The 22,568-nt window shown below is 43.3% G+C and overlaps 1 protein-coding gene across 3 annotated transcripts; it reads right to left on the minus strand.

Annotated features, from left to right (window-relative positions):
- Positions 1–1,094: 1,094 nt before the first annotated feature.
- On the minus strand, positions 1,095–22,189 carry LOC119965374 (signal peptidase complex subunit 3-like). 3 transcript variants are annotated; one of them, XR_005460497.1, is made up of 7 exons: positions 21,989–22,189; positions 18,630–18,694; positions 13,644–13,720; positions 13,208–13,323; positions 3,071–3,229; positions 2,642–2,700; positions 1,095–1,730 (listed from the first exon to the last, which is right to left on the minus strand). XR_005460497.1 is itself a non-coding variant. In XM_038796078.1 (6 exons), exons 1-5 carry the CDS (start codon positions 22,129–22,131, stop codon positions 3,097–3,099), a joined length of 534 nt encoding a protein of 177 aa, XP_038652006.1. In that variant the 5' UTR covers positions 22,132–22,189; the 3' UTR covers positions 1,095–1,730; positions 3,071–3,096. The 3 variants fall into 3 exon arrangements, 2 of the variants coding, with proteins under 2 accessions (XP_038652006.1, XP_038652005.1); XM_038796078.1 differs by lacking the exon at positions 2,642–2,700; XM_038796077.1 differs by lacking the exons at positions 1,095–1,730; positions 2,642–2,700 and having other exon boundaries at positions 2,960–3,229.
- Between the last annotated feature and the right edge of the window lie 379 nt (positions 22,190–22,568).

Below are 22,568 nucleotides of genomic sequence, written 5' to 3' on the forward strand. Positions count from 1 at the left end.
CTGAATGCCCTTGACTGCTGAGGTGTTCCCCGACCGGAAGGGAACATTCCTGCCTGGTGATTGTCGTGCAATGCCCGTTCATTCGTTGTCGCAGCGTCTGCACGGTCTCGCCAATGTACCACACTTCGGGACATCCTTTCCTGCAGTGTATGCGGTAGACAACGTTGGCCACATTCTAAGCATTTTCTGGCATCTTTGAATTTGTGTATATATATATATGTTTCTGGAACATAACTCTTCATTCACCTGAGGAAGGAGCAGTGCTCCAAATGCTAGTGTTTGAAACAAACCTGTTGGATTTTAACCTGGTGTTGTAAGACTTCTTACTGTGCTCACCCCAGTCCAACTCCGGCATCTCCACACCAAAAAGATTAGGATGGGTTATTGGGCTACGGGGATGGGGTAGAAGTGAGGGCTTAAGTGGGTCGGTGCAGACTTGATGGGCCGAATGGTCTCCTTCTGCAGTGTATGTTCTATATATTACAACAAAGCTCAATATAAATGCAAGTCTTATTTCTACTCATTTATAAAAATGCACAAAATGAAGAGCAAATCACACCCCTCATAAGCTCTGTGCAGAATTGGCTTATCTGTTAAAGCTTCATCAGAGAAAATAGTGGTGATATCAAACAATAAATAGCAAGGGCAGCACGGTGGCGCAGTGGTTAGCATTATTACCTCATGGCACTGAGGTCCCAGGTTCAATCCTGGCTCTGGATCACTGTCCGTGTGCAGTTTGCATATTCTCCGTGTTTTTGTGGGTTTTGCCCCCAAAATCCAAAGATGTGCAGGGTGGGTGGATTGGCCACGTTAAATTGCTCCTTAATTGGAAAAAATGAATTGGATACTCTAAAATGTATTTTTTTTTTTTAAATACAGAGCTGCTGCATGTCTCCCAGGCTTCAATTGTATTGGCTTCTTGAACTTCTGTGGTTATGGATTCTTTATATTAGTGGTCTTTCAAAGTGATTTGTCTTTTTAGCCAGTCTGTACAGAAATTGGAGAACATTCTTCAATTATTGGATATATTAATGTCAGAGAACAAGTTTTTGGATACTGAACAGATTTTTGGATATTGAGATGATCGAGGGATAGGGGATAGTGTAATTTATTTGAGGTAGATCTGCCTTGATCTTATAGAATGGTCAAGCAGACCTCAGAGACTGAATGTTCTATTTCTTGCTTCATAAGAACATATATCCACAAATTGTTACATTTTAAAAAATCAAAATTGAGTGAATAAACAACCATCGATAGTAGCGAGGATGTCTGTGACTGAATGATATGGCTCAAACAATTCACACTTGGGCATCCCCTCGCGTAGGCCTAAGCAATGCATATGTATATAACATATATACACACTAAGATCAACATATTCTCCACTTTCATTTGGGCAGCACGGTAGCACAGTGGTTAGCATTTTCACTTCATAGTTCCAGGGTCCCAGATTCGATTCCCGACTTGGATCACTGCTGAGTCTGCACGTTCACCCTGTGTCTGCGTGGGTTTGCTCCGGTTTCCTCCCATAAGTCCCGAAAGATGTGTTGTTAGGTGAATTCTCCCTCTGTGTACCCGAAAAGGTGGCAGAATGTGGCGACTGTGTGGCATGGTGTGCGTCGACAGTATTTGCTGGCCAACTTCTTTCAGCTGGTTACATCTTTTCTATGCTTTAGCAGTTGACTCTGATCAAGTGGCATGGCTCTTTTCATCATCTATCCCCATAACCTAACCTGGACACAAAAGGCCAATTTTGGGGAGAAAAACATGCTGTTAAGTGAATTGGACATTCTGAATTATCCCTCTGTGTATCCGAACATGCGCCAGAGTGTAACCACTAGGGGCTTTTCACAGTAACTCCATTGCAGTGTTAATATAAGCCTACTTGTGACAATAAAAAGATTATTAAATGTTATTAAATATCCAAATAGGATTTCCTAAAACTACAGATCTGTATTCCTGCCAAAATATCAAGTTTTAAAAATTCCTTCTAGGCCACATTTCCCCAGACACCGACAATCTTCCTAACAAACTAATTTTGGTAGCTTTTTGCATCCAAGAGGGGAATTTCTGTGCAGTTTGACCCTATCCTCAACAACCGCATGTCCAAAAATATATACTTTGCAAAAACGTAACCTGATTTTCTGTGCCCCTCTCCCAGTCCATGGTCAGCGAAGTGAACTGTCCAATTCCTGTCCTGGCTATAACCAAAGAATAATTTCACACCAATTGAATCTGGATCTCTACTGCACTTGCCTCTGTATAACTCAGGGGTGGGCAAACTACGGCCCGCGGGCCGCATGCGGCCCGCCAAAGGTATTTCTGCGGCCCACCAAGTCATTAAAAAAAAAAAAAAAAAATTTTTTTTTTTTTTTTTTTAATTTTTTTTAAGGTTAATGGGGGGGGGGGGGGCTGTTGGGTTACTTACTGGTATAGGGTGGATACGTTGACTTGAGTAGGGTGATCATTGCTCGGCACAATGTCGAGGGCCGAAGGGCCTGTTCTGTGCTGTACTGTTCTATGTTCTATATGAGGCGCCCAGAATCATAACCGGGTGAAGTAATTATTTTACTTAATATACTATGCGGCCCTTTGTGAATTGTGAATTTCTGAATGTGGCCCTTGCACGGAAAAGTTTGCCCACCCCTGGTATAACTCAAGCCAGCGCATTCACCCAATACACCACCCAGGAAGTTTCGACTCCTGAAAAATAAAATTGATGCCGAAATATTTCAACTTCTTCTATAATTAAAAGCAGCTTTTGGCTAAAGTAATGATTAAACTTTGATGCTCCTAATTGCAAGATCAATTTGGCGCTGACCACTGCACCAAAAGACTATTCTCAAGGTTTATACGCTAATCCCACACTTAAAACAGAATAAAAGCCACTTTTGATGAAGAAAACTAAACCAGAAGTCAACTTTTGACTAGAAACAATCTAATAAGTAAAAAGGGTGGTGCATTCTTTTCAGCAGTCTTTTATTAAAAACATTGGGCATTATTAAATTAAATTACAAAAGGTTTAGACATGGCAGTGTAAGTTGCATTCCAAACAGATTTGCATGGTTCAGACCTGTATTCAACCCTTTCTCTTTTGTATCAACACCTTCTGAGATTGTCATAATTTTCGGGTAATGATATTACTTTCTGACCAGATGCAGGTATTAGACACAAGATTCCAGCATTTGGAACAATATTCCACGAAAGGGACAAGGAGACATTCTGATTTCCTCTGGGGTGGAGGGAAGAAAGTGAAAAAAACAAATTAATGGTAGCTGCACATCGTTCAAATCACAATCATCTGACAATTCCAAAAACAAGGTCTTGACAACACTAAATGTTTAGATTGACATTAGGATATGTTGAAAATCTCCCTTTTGTTTGCTCTGAAATGTTATTTGGAGATGAGAAATACACTTTTTTCATCATGGGATCATGCTTATTGGTCCATAGTAGTTTTTTAAAAAACCTTTTCAATAAATAAGATGATATTGATGGAATGGAAGGTATCAAGGAATATCAGTGTAATGTCACAAACATATTGGTACTATTTCTGCACTCTTGCACAGTCCCAGTTTTAATTGCTCCATTATTTGTGGTCATAATTTCAGCTGCCTAGAACATAGAACATACAGTGCAGAAGGAGGCCATTCGGCCCATCGGGTCTGCACTGACCCACTTAAGCCCTCATTTCCACCTTATCCCGGTAACCCAATAACCCCTCCTAACCCTTTTTGATCACTAAAGACAATTTATCATGGCCAATCCACTTAACCTGCACATCTTTGGACTGTGGGAGGAAACAGGAGCACCCGGAGGAAACCCACGCAGACACGGGGAGAACATGCAGACTCCACACAGACAGTGACCCAGCGGGGAATCAAACCTGGGACTCTGGCGCTGTGAAGCCAGTGCTATCCACATGTTGCCTCTCGGTCCCAAGCTCTGCAGTTCTCTCCCAAAAACACTCCACCTCTACCCTTCTTGAAGACACCCCTCAAAACATTTTGACCAAGCTTTTGGCCACCTGTCCTAAAATCTCCTGACATGGTTTAGTGTCAAATTATTTTGATATCCTTCCTGTGAAGCAACTTGTATGTTTCACTATGCTAAAGGCACAGTAAAATGCAAGTAATTGTTATTGTAGGATCTCAATGTATTTCTAGTTCAAAGATTCACAATTCCCATATAGTAGTTTCTCAATCTTAAAAGAGGCTGAGACTGGAAGTTGCAACCTTCCACCACCCGCAGCACTTTCCATCATTTACACAGAAAAAGTAGACTGCACAGGCCCGCATTTATGAACTTAATTGGCCAGTATGCCACAGTTCCCCGAGTGAATTACTTTGCAATGCAATTCCTCAATGTGTTCCAATATGCAGAAAACTTTCACGCTGATGGACAATATAATTCAAGCAAAAATTGCAAATTTATTCCAAGTAATAAGAATGATCCAGAAACAATAGGGACATTGACAACATTTAAAAGGCATTTGGACAGATACATGGATAGGAAAGGTTTCGAGAGATATGGGCCAAATGCAGGCAAATGGAGTTAGCTTAGATGGGCTTTTTGGTTGGCATGGACCAGTTTGGGCCAAAGGGCCTGGCTCCATGGCTTAAATTTTAAGCTTTAAGAAGGCGCGGAAGAGAAAAAGGGCTAAAATCTTCTCCGGGGCAGCACGGTAGCACAGTTGTTAGCACTGTTGCTTCACAGCTCCAGGGTCCCAAGTTCGATTCCCGGCTTGGGTCATTGTCTGTGCAGAGTTTACACGTTCTCCCCGTGTCTGCGTAGGTTTCCTCCAGGTGCTCCGGTTTCCTCTCACAGTCCAAAGATGCGCAGCTTAGGTGAATTGGCCATGCTAAATTGCCCTCCGTGTCCAAAAAGATTAGGTGGGGTTACTGGGATAGGGTGCAGGTGTGGGTTTAAGTAGGGTGCTCTTTCCAAGGGCCGGTACAGACTCGATGGGCCAAATGGCCTCCTGCACTGTAAATTCAATGATTCTCCAAGTTGGTTGATTTCAAGTAAGGTCTTAAGAGTCTAGGGAGAAAATTCCAAAGTTCCGGGCCCAGGTGGGTGATGGAATGACTCCCAACAATTAAGGGTTATCAGGGAACACGAGAGGCTAAAGCCGAAGGAATGCAGAGTTCTCAAAGGGCTGTAAAGTCTGACAAGGTTAGAGATAGGAAGGGATATTACCATGTTAGAATCTGAACAGAAAGGCAAACATTTTTAATTTGAAATACTGGGAGAATGGGAACTAATGTAAATCAGTGAGCATGGGGCGTTGGGTGAAGTCCCCTTTGTCCAGGCTGGGGTACAAACGCAACAGAGTTTTTGATAACCTGAAGTCTATGAAGGATGTGAAGATAGCCAAGGGACCATTGGACTTTTTTATTTCATTCAAGGGCTTCACTGGTTATGCAAGCATTTATTGCCCATCCCTAATGTCCTTGGGAAGGTGGTGGTGAGCTGCCTTCTTGAACCACTGCAGCCCCATGAAGTGCAGGTACACCCACAGTGCTATGAGGGAGGATGTTCCAGGACTTTGACCCAGCGACAGTAAAGGAATGGCAATACATTGGTAATGTCTGGAGGTGACAAAGGAACAGATGCAGGACTTAACAGCAAATGAGCTGACCTAGAGCTGGAAACGAGTAGTTTTGAAGGTAAAAGTAGGTGATTTTGTGATGGACAGGATGTGGGACCAGAAGTTCACTATGGGTCTAAAAGGATGCCGCAGTTACTAACAGTCTGGTTTAAACTGAGACAATGGGTGTGGAGGGAGATGAAATCTTTGGCTTGGGCTAAAAGACTTTAGTCCTCTCAATGTTTAAGTAGAGGAAATTGTGGCTTATTCAGGACTGAAGGTCAGACAACATACAAACAGTGAAGTGGTTGATAAAAGTAGTGCGGAGATAATGCTGGGTGGTGTTCACGTACACGTTAAGTCCAGGTTTTTGGATTATGTCAACAAGAGGCATTATGTAGATGAAGAATGACGCAGAAAGAAAAGTCATTGCTTAAGATGCTCTAGCTTTAGATGCAGACTAAGATTGAACCAAATGAGAACAGTTTTACTGAGGTAACGGCAGGGAGACATTGGAGGAGATAGAAACATCGAATAAATAGGAACAGAAGGAGGTCATTCGGCTCTTCAAGCCCTCTCCACCATTCATTATGATCATGACTGATGATCAATCCAACTCAATAGCCTAATCCCGCTCTCCCCATATCCTTTGATCCCTTCACCAGAAGTGTTATATCTAACTGCTTCTTGAAACCATACAATGTTTTGGATTTAACTACTTCCCGTTGTAACGTATTCCACAGGCTCACCACTCTCTGGGTGAAGACATTTCCTCTCAGCGCTGTCCTAAATGGTCGATCCTGTAACCTCAGAAGTGACCCCTGGTTCTGGACACACCCACCATTGGGAACATCCTTCCTATATCAACCCTGTCCAGTCCTGTTCGAATTTTATAGGTTTCTATGAGATCTCTGCTCATTCTTCTGAACACCAGTGAATACAATCCTAACTGATTCAATCTCTCCTCGTACGTCAGTACTGCCATGCCAGGAATCAGTCTGGTAAACTGAGTTCAAGGCTGCAGAAAGGTTATAGGATAGTACACCACAGTCAGAATAGCAGAGGATGCAATTTGTAATATAGATTCGGGCTGATTCAGTGTGAGATAGAAAACTAACTATAGAGGTTCAAACATGGAGTTTCGGGAAAGGCTTGGTTGGCGACGTTACATTCAAGGACTTGAGAAGGAAGGAAGGTTGAAATTTGGTGGTAATTTTGAGGAGAGGTCAATACCAGAAATTTTGAAAGCTAGGGCCTGCGAAGAGAGAAAACCATTTCAAATGTCAACTAGCAACAAGCCTCAAGGAAAATTAGGTGATGAGCAGTTCAGCAAATTGGGTCAAGGGAGCAGGAAATCGGTCACATGGACAAGGTGAGCTCAGAGTGGGATGATAGGAGAGAAAGCATGATGCTATTACTTCACATTTATCTGTATTATGTTGCTTCTGGCACCGATTTCCCATTTCTCCTGTTCACATAGGGGAGGCGGTGGCATAGCCGTATTGTCACTGGACGAATAATCCAGAGACCCAGAGTACCATGAAACCATTGTCAATTGTCGTAAAAACCCATCTGGTTCACTAATGTCCCTTAGGGAAGGAAATCTGACATCCTTACCTGGTCTGGCCTATATGTGACTCCAGACACACAGCAACGTGGAATTGCCCGGGAATTAGGGACGGACAATAAATGCTGACACTCCGGTTGGTAGATCAGATGAAGAATGATTTCCGGAGATGGGATGCACTCCCGCTGTCTCTAGCTCGGAGAGTCCAAACGGTGAAAATGACGGTCCTCCCAAGATTCCTGTTTATATTTCAATGTCTCCCGATCTTTATTCCACGGTCCTTTTTTTAAACGGGTCAATAATGCGGGCTTCGTGTGGGGGGGCAAGTTCCCGCAAGTGAGGAGGTTAATGCTTGAGCAGAGTCAGGGAGAGGGAGGCCTGGCGCTGCCGAACGTTAGCAATTATTACTGGGTGGCTAACATAGCCAATATTAGGACGTGGTTGGCATGGGTGCGTATGGAGGCAGCTTCATGCAAGGGCACAAGTCTGGGGGCGCTCGTAACTGGACCTCTGCCGTTCCCACCGGCGCGGTACTCCACCAGCCCTGTGGTGGTGGCGGCCCTGAGAGTCTGGGGGCAATGGAGGAGATATGTGGGAGCATCGGTCTGGTCCCCAATCTGCGCTAATCACCGGCTTGCCCCGGGGAGTATGGATGAGGGGTTCCGAATATAGAACATAGAACAGTACAGCACAGAACAGGCCCTTCGGCCCTCGATGTTGTGCCGAGCAATGATCACCCTACTCAAACCCACATATCCACCCTATACCCGTAACCCAACAACCCCCTTAACCTTACTTTTTAGGACACTACGGGCAATTTAGCATGGCCAATCCACCTAACCCGCACATCTTTGGACTGTGGGAGGAAACCGGAGCACCCGGAGGAAACCCACGCACACACGGGGAGGACGTGCAGACTCCGCTCAGACAGTGACCCAGCCGGGAACCGAACCTGGGACCCTGGAGCTGTGAAGCATTTATGCTAACCACCATGCTACCGTGCTGCCCTACCATGGTGGAGAGCAGGGATTGAGAGGATGGGGAACTTGTTTATAGAGGGGATCTTTCCGAGTATGAGGGCACTGGAGGATAAGTTTGTATTGGTGAAGGGAAACAAATTTAGATATCTGCAGGTGCGGGACTTTCTGCGTAGACAGGTCTCACCCTTCCTGCTCCTACCGCTAATAGGGATTCACAACAGGGTAGTTTTCAGAGGGTAGGTAGGAGAAGGGAGCATCTCGGACATTTATGGTTATGGTCTATTTACAAGGAACTTATGAGATCAGAGGATACGCAGACCGAGGAGCTGAAACGAAAGTGGGAAGAGGAGCAGGGGGGAGAGATAGAGGAGGGCCTTTAGGCAGACGCGTTGAGTAGAGTCAACGCGATCACAACTTGTGCCAGGCTCAGACTGGTTCAATTCAAGGTCGTTCACCGGGACCACATGACAGTGGCCCGGATGAGCAGATTCTTTGGGGTGGAAGACAGGTGTGCAAAATGTGTGGGAGGACCAGTGAACCATGTCCACATGTTCTGGGCATGTCCAAAGCTTAGGGGATTTTGGCAGGGGTTTGCTGATGTCATGTACAAGGTATTAAAAACAAGGGTGGCATTGAGTCCAGAGGTGGCGATTTTCGGGGTCTCGGAAGACCCGGGAATCCAGGAGAAGAAAGAGGCAGGCGTTCTGGCCTTATAGCCCGGAGACGGATACTATTAGCTTGGAGGAACTCAAAGCCCCCGAAGTCAGAGACCTGGCTATCGGACATAGCTAGCTTTCTCGGTTTGGAGAAAATCAAGTTTGCCTTGAGAGGGTCACTGTTAAGATTCGCCCGGAGGTGGCACCGTGGCACCGTTTTCGTCACGGAAAATTAATCGTCAGCAGAAGGGGAAGTGAGGTTAGTGTAGATTAGGAGGTTAATTAATGATGGGACCTGTGGGGGATGGAGGCGGTATTTGCACTATGTTTATATTGCTGCTGTTACAATGCCAAATAAATACCTCAATAAATTGTTTATTTAAAAAATAAATAAATGCTGGCACAGACTGTGATACCCACATCCCAAGAACAAATAAAAAAAGCATTGCCCTGAAGGGCTTTACTGCTCTTCTACTTGTCACCAGTGAACCTTCATACATCCTAGTCCCAGGAACAGCACTGATCCTTGGGATACATTCTACATGTTTTCCAAGCAACACAGCTTAACCCCAACCCTTTGTTTTCTGTCCAAGTCGTGGTCCACATAGGTACCAACGACATAGGTAGGAAGAGAGATGGGGATTTGAGACAGAAATTCAGGGAGCTAGGGTGGAAGCTGAGAGCTAGAACAGAGTTGTTATCTCTGGGTTGTTACCCGTGCCACGTGCTAGCGAAGTGAGAAATAAGGAGAGAGAGGAGTTGAACACGTGGCTACAGGGATGGTGCAGGAAGGAGGGTTTTGGTTTCCTGGATAATTGAGGCTCATTCTGGGGTAGGTGGGACCTCTACAAACAGGATGGTCTTCACCTGAACCAGAGGGGTACCAATATCCTGGGGGGAGATTTGCTAGTGCTCTTCTGGGGGGTTTAAACTAATTCAGCAGGGGGATGGGAACCTAAATTGTAGTCCCAGTGTACAGGATGTTGAGAGTAGTGAGGTCAGGGATAGGGTTAAAAGTTCAAAAGAGGGCACTGACAAGCAAGACGCTGGTTTGAAGTGTGTCTATTTCAACGCCAGGAGCATCCGGAATAAGGTGGGTGAGCTTGCAGCATGGGTTGGTACCTGGGATCTCGATGTTGTGGCGATTTCAGAGACATGGATAGAGCAGGCACAGGAATGGTTGTTGCAGGTTCCAGGATTTAGATGTTTCTGTAAGAACAGAGAAGATGGTAAAAGAGGGGGGGTGGGGGGTGTGGCATTGTTAATCAAGGAAAGTATTACGGCGGTAGAAATGACGTTTGAGGACTCGTCTACTGAGGTAGTATGGGCCGAGGTTAGGAACAGGCGAGGAGAGGTCACCCTGTTGGGAGTTGTCCATAGACCTCCGAATAGTTCCAGAGATGTAGAGGAAAGGATTGCAAAGATGATTCTCGACAGGAGCGAGAGTAACAGGGTAGTTGTTATGGGGGACTTTAACTTTCCAAATATTGACTGGAAATACTATAGTTCGAATACTATAGATGGGTCAGTTTTTGTGCAGTGTGTGCAGGAGGGTTTTTTGACACAGTATGTAGACAGGCCAACAAGGGGCGAGGCCACATTGGATTTGGTACTGGGTAATGAACCCGGCCAGGTGTTAGATTTAGATGTAGGTGAGCACTTTGGTGATAGTGATCACAATTCGGTTATGTTTACTTTAGCAATGGGGAGGGGTAGGTAGGTATATACCGCAAGGCAAGAATTATAGCTGGGGGAAAGGCAATTATGATGCTATTCAGCAAGATTTAGGATGTGTAGGATGGGGAAGGAAACTGCAGGGGATGGGTACAATCAAAATGTGGAGCTTTTTCAAGGAACAGCTACTGCGTGTCCTTGATAAGTATGTACCTGTCAGGCAGGGAAGAAGTTGTCGATCAAGGGAACCGTGGTTTACTAAGGAAGTTGAAGCACTTGTCAAGAGGAAGGCGGCGGCTTATGTTCGGATGAGACATGAAGGCTCAGTTAGGGCACTTGAGAGTTACAAGTTAGCCAGGAAGGATCTAAAGGGAGAGTTAAGAAGAGCGAGGAGAGGACACGAAAAGTCATTGGCGGATAGGATCAAGGAAAACCCTAAGGCTTTCTATAGGTATATCAGGAACAAAAGAATGACTAGAGTAAGATTAGGGCCAATCAAGGATAGTAGTGGAAAGTTGTGTGTGGAATCAGAAGAGATAGGGGAAGCGTTAAATGGATATTTTTTGTCGGTGTTTACACTGGAGAAAATGTTGTCGAGGAGAATACTCAGGTTCAGTCGACCAGGCTAGATGGAATTGAGGTTCACAAGGAGGAGGTGTTAGCAATTTTGGAAAGTGTAAAAATAGATAAGTCCCCTGGGCCAGATGGGATTTATCCTAGGATTCTCTGGGAAGCCAGGGAGGAGATTGCAGAGCCTTTGTCCTTGATCTTTATGTCGTCTTGTCGCCAGGAATAGTGCCGGAAGACTGGAGGATAGTAAATGTTGTCCCCTTGTTCAAGAAGGGGAGTAGAGACAACCCTGGTAATTATAGACCTGTGAGCCTTACTTCGGTTGTGGGTGAAATGTTGGAAAAGGTTATAAGAGATAGGGTTTGTAATCATCTTGAAAAGAACAAGTTGATTAGTGATAGTCAACACGGTTTCATGAAGGGTAGGTCATGCCTCACAAACCTTATTGAGTTTTTTGAGAAGGTGACCAAACAGGTGGATGAGGGTAAAGCGGTTGATGTGGTGTATATGGATTTCAGTAAGGCGTTTGATAAGGTTCCACACGGTAGGCTACTGCAGAAAATAAGGAAGTATGGGATTGAAGGTGATTTAGTGGTTTGGATCAGTAATTGGCTAGCTGAAAGAAGACAGAGGGTGGTGGTTGATGGCAAATGTTCATCCTGGAGTTCAGTTACTAGTGGTGTACTGCAAGGATCTGTTTTGTGGCCACTGCTGTTTATCATTTTTATAAATAACCTGGAAGAGGGTGTAGAAGGATGGGTTAGTAAATTTGCAGATGACACGAAGGTCGGTGGAGTTGTGGATAGTGCTGAAGGATGTTATAGGATACAGAGGGACATAGATACGCTGCAGAGCTGGGCTGAGAGGTGGCAGATGGAGTTTAATGCGGAAAAGTGTGAGGTGGTTCACTTTGGAAGGAGTAACAGGAATGCAGAGTACTGGGCTAATGGCAAGATTCTTGGTAGTGTAGATGAACAGAGAGATCTCGGCATCCAGGTACATAAATCCCTGAAAGTTGCCACCCAGGTTAATAGGGCTGTTAAGAAGGCATATGGTGTGCTAGCCTTTATCAGTAGGGGGATTGTGTTTCGGAGCCACAAGGTCATGCTGCAGCTGTACATAACTCTGGTGCTGCCGCTCCTGGAGTACTGCGTGCAGTTCTGATCACCACATTATAGGAAGGATGTGGAAGCTTTGGAAAGGGTTCAGAGGAGATTTACTAGGATGTTGCCTGGTATGGAGGGAAGTCTTACGAGGAAAGGCTCAGGGACTTGAGGTTGTTTTCGTTATAGAGGAGAAGGCTGAGAGGTGACTTAATAGAGACATATAAGATAGTCAGAGGGTTAGATAGGGTGGACAGTGAGAGTCTCGTTCCTCGGATGGTGATGACCAACACGAGGGGACATAGCTTTAAATTGAGGGGTAGTAGATATAGGACAGATGTCAGAGGCAGTTTCTTTACTCAGAGAGTAGTAGGGGTGTGGAACGCCCTGCCTGCAACAGTAGTAGACTCGCCAACTTTAAGGGCATTTAAGTGGTCACTGGATAGACATATGGATGAAAATGGAATAGTGTAGGTCAGATAGGCTTCAGATGGTTTCACAGGTCGGCGCAACATCGAGGGCCGAAGGGCCCGTACTGCGCTGTAATGTTCTATGTTCTATTAAACTACATTCTGTCTTGGTTACTATATTTTTTCCTATAAACTCATGTTTTGAATATGAAGAACTGATTTTTTTTTCATAAAGTATCACCGTCCCACCAGGTACCTTATTTTGTGGCTTTCAAACATCTTACATCTTATTCACTTAACTTCAAAAAAACAAAGTTGCCAGGCCTTACTCGACTTCAGCAAATGTACATTGGTTCTCCTTGATTATTCCAAACATTAATAAATGCTCACTATTTGACCTTGAATTATGAATTTTTTGACCCATAATTGAACAACTGATGCTTCTGAACAGTTTTGGAATTCCCAAATATTAGAGCTTATAGTCAGAATATAAAAATATTTTATTGAAGAACCTAAATTGATGCAAAATGCCAACCCTCCAAAAGAGCGAGTCCTGTAGCAGCAAAATGCAGTGAACGAACGATAAAGATTATACAGTCCACCAAAATCTTTTTCATTTCCTCTTCCCATTTTCTTCAGTGTATTTTTTTTTAAACTTACTTCAGACCATTTCCGTCATCCAAGAATAAATATTTGGGGCTCATATTATGAAGATTAATTCTAGGATTCTCTCCTCGCTGAAGGATTTTATCCCATAGAACCACTTGATTCAATATCTATATTGAAAGATAACACAACAAAATCCGAATCGGAATGATCAAATTTCAAAACATTATTTTTTTTAAAAATAGGTGCAGGAAGGAATTAGAAAACTGCACTAAACTGTCAAAGTAAATATTACAATGAGGCACAGAATAAAGCAGTAAGGTACTACTGTGCACTACTACAAAGGAAACCGGTTACTGAAAAAAATGGAACATCGCACTCAAACAAATACTGATTAAAGACAAAAATACGTAAACAGCACTTCTAAATAGATGTATTTTAGGCAGTCTGCATAACATCAATGTGTCACATCTATGCAAATTCAACTTACATTCTTCTCTGTGGCATATTCTGCTGCGAGATACAGGAAAAGCTGCTTAACATTCCAATTGAATACTGGTCCCAGATGTAGGTAAATAGTTAAAGAAAATATAGGTTCTGGATAAATTCAAACAACAGAAGTCCTCTACAATAAGTGGTTTGATAAAATGGCTATTCGCCAAATGAGAATCATATAAAATCACCTCTTCCTTTCTCGGTTGTACTCTATCTTTCCTTTTCTTGGGCACATCCATGCTTCTGTCAAAACAGCTACTCGGGTGCACAGTCAGTAGCCAAAGTTTTTGAGAAAAAAATTAAATCCCATCCTTAAAATTACAAAGCCAATACAGAGTTGTCAGGTCAAACGCTTAATCCATCTCATTGCTTGCTCTAAAAAAACAATTCAAATTTAAAACTGAAGCCAACTCATGGTCTTCACAAGAGAGACGTACAAGATCCAAACTGACAAGAAAAGGCAGTGCACCTCATGTTGGGCTTGATCTGACACTTGATCTTTGGCAAAAGGCCGAGAAGCGATGACAGCAGCCAAAGAAGACTCTTTCTGCAATCTACTCTCAAAGAAGACAGATTAGAAAAATGGGGTAACAAAAAATAAATCAGAGAATTTGAAAAGTCTAATAGAATTTACTACTTTGGTTCAAATCTAGCCAGGGTGAGGAGATGAATCTCCTCTGCTGGCTTTAAGGCATGAAGCCAATTTTGTCATTTTCCAAGTTAACCATTATTCAGCATTTAATACCACTAAATTTGCATTACCAATCCAAACAAAATGGCTGGAGAGAGCAAGGGAAAAAGATAATACTGGTGCAGTGAGGGATACCTTTCAGATTGGGCTGGGCATGCTATATGGAGAGTATAGGCAGCTTCACTCTGCATCCACGTTATAATTTAGAAAGATTATTTCCACGAGCAAGCAGTAAATCTATGGGACAGGCTCCGTAGGGATATGGTGGCAAATTAGTGCACTGAATTAATCAATACTATCAAATTTCAAATGAGGTACACTTCTTTCGGGGATCTAGTATACAGGTAAAGCAAATAATTAGAAAACAAAAAGAATGTTCTCATTGATTGTGAGGGTAATTGATTATAAAACTGGATGGTTATGCTTCAGTTGAACAGGGCATTGGTGAGACCACATCTAGAGCAGTGTGTACAGTATCGGTCTCCTTATTTAAGGAAATATGCAAATGCTTTATAAACAGTTCTGAAAGGTTTAGTAGACCAATATGAGTAATAGGCAGGTTGTCTTAGGAGGAAAGGTTGGAGAGGTTAGGTTTGTATCCACTAGAACAGGGATTTTCAAAGTGGGTCGTAGGCAGGTATTGGGAGGGTTGTGGAGTGATTGGTTGCAACATTCCCATGGTGGGCCCAATCATGAGAGAGGCATGCACAACAGCTGCTACCGGCATTTTTATTGAGAATGGCTGCCCATGCCGCCTTTTAAATAAGAAGGAAACAAGGTTGTGTGCAGTCTTACGGCCGGAAGCGGTAGCAGTGAGAAGGTCAGCGTTCTGCACGTACACTTGACATCAAGCACCCTGTAAGTGGTTATGGCGCCAAATCATGGAGAAGAGCTTCTTTCATTTTCTAGCTGTTGCAAAGCAAGGCAAGAGGACTGTGAAGAATTGTTTCCTTACAAGTGACAGACGGCCAGAGACACAAATAGGCATGTATCTTCTGGCCAGGATCTCACAACTGAATCTGCTGGAGAGAGCTGAGCAGGAGAGTCAGGGCAGGACACAGAAGTGCTAGTGTTATCTCTGCACAGACCTCCAAGGACCTTTGGTCAATAGCCTATAAAGAAGAAACTTAACTCGGGAACAAAGCAGTGTAAATATGATTTCTTGAGGTATGGTTTTGTCAATCGTGCCAATGCAAATAACAATACAAAGTCAATGTGTGTTCTATGCAGTGTAGCCACCTGGGGTGGCCACAAAATGGAGGATTGCAAAGAATGCAGGGAAAATGGACATGTTGAAAAGCAAGCAGCTTGCAAGGCAATTGTGTATTGGGACGACTGCAGAAACCGGTTTTGACTGCTGCAGAGACCAGACAGCACTGTGAAAGAAAACACATCAACATACTAATGAGGCAATACTGGGCGAGTCCCAGATACAATGGACACAAATCGATACATTCTATGGAAGGCCAGACCCAGTGGCGCCAGAGAAGCCCAACACAAAAGGTCCCAAGAACCGCCCAGCAACCAAGGAACTGCCCTAGGATTGGGGGGTTCAAAACATATCGATTGGGAAGAGACCCAATCGATTCCAAGCAGTAAGGGAGTCCGCCCAAAGGGGCGCCGACCCCCTGGGACCTATAAAAGAAAGGTCCCACACATGGTTAATTCTCCTGTCTCCGGGCTCCTGTCTTCTACAGCCGTCGAGCAGCAGCCACCAACAAGTAAGTGCCTAAAGACAACGACCGCTACCAGGCCTAGGCACTCCTGACACCCTTAGCAACTGATAAGCAATCCAAAGTCTGCAGAGCAGTAGCAGAGCAAGAGGCCTTGTTCCCTGACCTCGCAGTTCCTTCGAGATAAGTATTAGTTGTTTAGCGGTAGGAGTAAGTTTAATTCTTTAGCGTGTGCATGGGTAGTTATTATAATTGTGTTATAATAAACTCTAGTTATTTGGACTTACTAATTGGTGTACGGTTTTTATTGCTTTGAACTTCACCTTGAAACTTGTGGCGGTGTCTTAACGGCACCTGGCGACTCCAGAGCTTAGAATGAGAAACAGAGCCAAGTGAGTGATAAGCACACTCACCCAGAACGACCAACAGCAGGAAAGTATTGGCAAATGAGAGAAGTTTCAGATTTTGAAAGAGAAGTGGTGGATGAAAATTCCTTTTGAGGTTGAGACCCACAATCAGTTATTATCTTACAGCTGACTACAAATGAAAAGACTAAGCTGCAATTCCTGACCTGCGATAGCACATTAAAAACATGCCTAAAGCCCATGAGGCTGTCAGCATTCTGGAGGAGCATCACCCAGGAGTATCCAGTGCTGAGTAAAACAAGCATTTTGTTTCTATTGCCCTTCACGATAGCCTACATGTCCGAGGTTAGATTTTACGTTCTCACAACGGTGAAGACGACACAAGTTGAACTCTGCCCTCTCCTCCTGTGAACCTGATTGAAGTGAGATCACGAGGAAAAGCAGGCTCCCTTTCTGCCTCAAAGGTAAGCGAATGTAGCGTGAGCCGCAAAGGTCGGCTGGAGTGGGTCGCAATGGTCGACCGGTTGGCAAAAGTGGGTTTCACGAAGTGTCAGGTGGATGTACCTTTACTAAATGGGTGTTTATCAAATAGCTGCAGTGATGTCGGTGTGTGGGTGGAGCTGGGCTGTCTTTTACTTTTGTTTTGAGATGTAAGGCTGCTTTGTGGTTCTGTTCTTGGTTTTGTTTTCAGAGTTGGAGAGCTGTATTCAAAGCAATCAGATGTGTAATGATCTCTCACTCTACAAGCTAAAGAATGTCTTCAGCTGACATGATTTCAAAGTAATACCTGTTTCAGTAGAGAATTTAAACCAGCTGTCTTTGTAAAAAGGGTTTAACTTATGGATGTTTCTCGGAAAGTTATTAAGGTTATCTATAGAGTATTGTATCTGTGGTGTTACGTGTGTTGCTAGTTGATAAGACGTTTACTGTGTGTTTATAAAATGTTAACTGGGTTCATAGAATAAACTTTTTATTTTTAAAAAAATACTTATGGTCTCTGTTACATAACACCTGGAGAGTGGACCCTTGTGCTCCCCATAACCAAAATCTATTAAAAGTCGTGGGTCAGGTGACCTCCATGGTATACTTTGGAATTTTCTAAACCCTGGCCCATAACAGAAGGAAGGTTTGAAAAACACTGCAGTAGAGTTTAGAAGAGCAAGAGGCAGCTTGATTGAACCATTAACAGGGAGGATGTGGAGAGAATGTTTCCTCTTGTCAGATAATTTAGAACTAGGGGTCACTTTAAAAATAAGGGGTCACCCATTTAAGGCAGAGATGAGGAAAAATGTTTTTCACTCAGAGGTTCGCAGGTCTCTGGCTCTGGCTCTCTCTTCCTCAAAAGGCAGTGGGAGCAGAGCCTTTGAATATTTTAAGGCAGAGCTAGATAGGTTCTTGATTAACAAGGTGAAAGGTTAACAAGGTGAAAGGTTATTGAGAGTAGGCAGGACTGTGGGGTTTGTACGGTCAGATCAGTTTCACTGAATAAGGGAGCAGGCTCGAGGGGCCAAGTGACCTACTCCTGCTCCTATTTGTATGCATTGTGATACGAGCAATATATGACATATACTAAAGGTAACATGCTTGGGGAGAACAGGTGACTTTGGATCCAATATTCCCTAACCAGTTTGGGGTTGTTTCACCTCCTAGAATCAAAGAACACAGAATAGGCCATTTGGCTCGTTGTGCCTGTGTTGAATTTGAAAGAACTATTCAATTAACCCCTCTCCCCTGTTCTTTTGCATTAGTTCTGCAATTTTCTATTTTTCATGCTTATATCTAATTCCTTTGTTAAAGATGCTGAAGGATTCCCTTTCACCAGTTTTTTTCCCGATAGTGCGTTCTTGATCCTGACAACTCAGTGCAGAACAAATTGTCTCTTCATTGCTCCTCTGAATTTCTTTGCCATTATTTTATATGTTCTGGTTACTGACTCACCTGCCAATGGAAACAGTCCCATGTTCTTTTTTAGCCTGGTTAGCCTGGAGTATTTCTCTGGTTTCAGATTACATAACCAATGTCGGGCAGGTGGGTATTAATGCTTCACGTGCTGTCGGTGAATTTTGTAAAATAATTGTCATGATTAGACAATACCATCATTATCTTTGTACCATGCAACCACCGGGATGGTAGGAGACAAATTAGACGGACAGTGATCTTTTTTCTTTAGTAATTCCTACATTCTTATAATGAACCAAGTATCCCAATCCTCAACTTGATGAGCAGAACAGTGAATGAAGTAAAAAGGATATCAACATAAATGCTAAAATTGATAGATCCTAAATCATATTTTCCAGCGAAATCTTCATATTGTCTTCTGAAATAGAAACAAAAAATGTACTCGAAAACATAGGCAACGCGCTTCCTCTCCTCCCCCGCAGTACTATGCTCTTATATTCCCCACATTTAGAGCAGAAAAGATCTTACCTTGTCATTTCACATAATTGGAGCTTTTTTTTAATACTGTGAAAATTCACAAAGTTTTATTTTATGTGTTTTATTTACCTAGGCAATGTTCTAGAATACACCCATTACAATTTAAATACAGAAAAGGCAACAGGATTTTTTTTTTAAATGATAAATTATTCAGTCATTTTGCAAAATTTTCCATCTTTGGTCTTGCAGTGAAGAGAAATATAAACAGCTTTGAGAAGTGTGCACCACTTACTGGTGGCTGTCACAGACACTTTCACACAATAATAACAGGGTTATTTTCACTGCTGTGAAATATTGCCGATATGGACAATATGAATGCAAGATAGCAGTTGGCCGGGGTGGAGCCATTAGGTAGTAATTCAATTAATCAAGTTATATTATAAATTGCGAAGCCCACATAATACCTGGCTTAAACTGACACCTGCTGCTGTAATCCGTGCCTAACAATCAAATCCATGGGGTGGCATCCTTCATGCATGATGACGTTCACACTGAAAGAGTAATAATTCTGACATTATTACTGCAGGGATTATCAGGGAATTTTATGCCACACAGTATGTAAAAGTAATGGGTGTATATTTAAAGCAAATTAATAGGAATGTTACCATTATGTCTGCACTTTATTGTAAAAGCAAACTGGGGAGGCAAACATGAGTAACCCATTTAGTGCACCTAAACTATCATAACTTTTATTTTCTATTCCCATTCTTCTTATTAGTAGAAGAAAGTCATGATCATCCAAACATGACACGCAAACTGTCTGATGGTGATAAGCTTTGAAGCAATCTTTTTTCATAATGTGGACAAATTGAATAGAATATGCTGTAAAATAAGAGGATTAAAGGATCAGGTGACAATGAGGAGCACAGAAAGTAAATATGAATGGAAAAAAAGAACGCTGGTGAATAAAATGTAACACCAAGACTGAAATACATTGAAGGAGGTAGGATCAGGAGAGACACCTACAAGCATACTCATTTTTAAACTTCTTACTTTGTACTATTCTCCTGCATCAATAAATCAAATATTAATCCCAAGCTCTACACCAATCTGCTGCAAACTCTCCAGCAGATGCTGATTAAGAGGCACGAGGGCAGGAGCACCCAGCACATCAAAATAGGTAAGGATTTAAAAACCAAAATGGCTTGGCTTTCCAAAATTGCACAGTCAAAACTATTCACCTATACTTACACATTCAAAAAATGACAAATTAAGGAATGGGACAATAAAATGAATACTGGATGAAGAGATAAACAGTAATGGTAGAACAGCAAGCTGCCATAATATGAATCCTTATAATGAAAAGCTAAGACGACATTAAGTAAAAATGATGCCAGTAGGCTAGTATGATTAAATAAGAAGTCCACACAGTCTGAATGAATAGGTCACTGTCTTCCTCAGCACCAGTTCAGCTTCAAACCCTCTGTTGCTCCAACACAAAAGCCACCCAACCAAACATCACTTGGCCAGAATTCCAATGTAGTTAAAACTCTCATTTGTGCCTTTGCTACCATGAGGTTTGATTTTTTTTCAACCGACAAAAGTCGAACTCATCAAGAGTTCTGTAGGTTCCATCTTTTCTGATACAACCGACATCCAAGTGTTTCAAAAACAGAACATACTGGACACCTACAGGTTTGCCAGCTCCCTTCTCTCTCCATAGATTATGTCAGACTGGTTGAGATTATCCAATATTCTGTTTTTGTTTCAGAATCAAGCATCTGCAGTAATGTGCTTTTATCCACATGTTTCATCTCTACTGGCGCCCTGTGCATCAGCACATCAATTTCAAAATCTTCACATTCTTTGGGAAAAGAGTTAATAAGTAAGATGCAGAATAAAGTTTTTCTCTACTCTGCTATAACAGAAATGCATCCTTTACCGCAACAGTATACTTCGTTTTTCATTTATCAACCATCCATCCTTGTAATCTCTCTTGAGAATTCCCAACATACACCAAACTATGGGCAATTTTAGCTTGCCCACATGCAACTAGACAAGAATGTCAGTTAAATGCCTTACAGATGCAGGGAATGTAGAACCATTCAATGCTGCACAGCAGTCTAGTGAGCAAAGTTGGGACTCATAGATAGGATACGTGATCGGCGCAGGCATGGAGGGCCAAAGGGCCTATTCCTATGCTGTATTGTTCTTTGTTGGTCAATTCTGCCTCAGCTTCACTCATGTTCTATTACACATCATCTGCTCTTCTATTTGCTTGCTGGTGCTCCCCCTCCCCCCCCCCCCCCCTTTTTTTTTGTCGCTCCACCATAGGTGTCAAAGCCTTCAGCAACCATACCCCTGGCTCTGCCCATCATGTCTTGAACTCTCATTGCCTTACACAAATTTGCTTTTTCCTCAAAATGTACCGTTTTGTGCTTCAGATTCCTTCTGCTCAACATAAACACTCTGGTATTGTTGGTCCCATAAAACGATACTAAATAAATGTAACTTATTGCTCTTGGTTTCAGCAAATAAAATACAACTAATAAATAAATAAGGAGCTGTGCAGCAGTTTCTACTACTTGTTCACAGAATAGCATTTTATATTGCGACATACAGGAAAGCCAGCATATAATTAACGATCGGGATATCGAAAGTAACGAACCAATAACATTGTTGAAGTTATAATAATGGGGACATGTTAATGAAAGACGAGAATAAATATTCAGAAGCCATGACCCGGTCTCCAACCCCCATTCTAAGAGAGGACTGTATATTTAGAGTTATCAAACAAGATAAATCACAAACTAAATATACCATAAAATAAATCCAGCTGAGCAGTCAGGAACACTCCTGACAATTGCCCAGAAACAGGCCTTTTGGTCTAGCTGCTCTATGCTGGCACATTCAATCCTGCTTCACCTTACTCTGCTAGCTTGTCGTCTATTCCTTTCTCCATCATTGCTTCACCTTAAAAGCCTTGCACCGCAACGACTTCATGCGGTTGCATGTCCCACAATCTAACCACTCTCGGCTGCTGCTCCCGAGGTCTTTGCTGAAGTTATATTTTCGGTCTCCTCACAAACTGAACCGCCTTCCCATCATTTTGAAGACCCGCCTGTTTTGGGTCACCCCCCCCCCCCCCCCCCCCCCCCATTCGTCAGGTGATAGCCGAGAGCCAAGGCCCAGTTCCCACTGTCGGGCGCCCCCCCCCCTGTGGCCCCACACTCACAGAGAGATGCCGCTCACATGGATGCTAACCGGTACCCGCGGCTGCTGGAACACTGTGCTCAGGAACACCAGGAAAGTCAACGCCGCCATCACCATCAATGTGAAGGCGAACAGCGAGTTAAACCGCGCGATCAGGCTGTTCATCTTTTCCCCCCCCCCACTCCCCGCACCCGCTCCAGGTGCAGCTCTGCGAACAGCCCCAGCGCCCAAAACACTCCGGCGCCACCACTGCGGCTCAGAATAAAGGTTCCCGCGCCACTGCCACCCCCCTCCCCCGCAAACATGTCCCCCTTCAACCACACTGCACCAGCTCAAGACCTCCCAACCCCACATCCGCATCTTATAATGACGTAATAATAATCTTTATTCGTGCCACAAGTAGGCTTTACATTAATACGGCAATGAAGTTACTGTGAAATCCCCTAGTTGCCACAATCCGGCGCCTGTTCGGGCACACAGAGGGAGATTCAGAATGTCCAATTCACCTAACAATCACGTCTTTCGGGACTTGTGGGAGGAAACCGGAGCACTCAGAGGAGACCCACGCAGACACGGGGACAGTGCGCAGACTCCGCACAGAG

The sequence above is a fragment of the Scyliorhinus canicula genome, chromosome 4, assembly GCF_902713615.1.
Source record: "Scyliorhinus canicula chromosome 4, sScyCan1.1, whole genome shotgun sequence".
Taxonomy (NCBI): domain Eukaryota; kingdom Metazoa; phylum Chordata; class Chondrichthyes; order Carcharhiniformes; family Scyliorhinidae; genus Scyliorhinus; species Scyliorhinus canicula.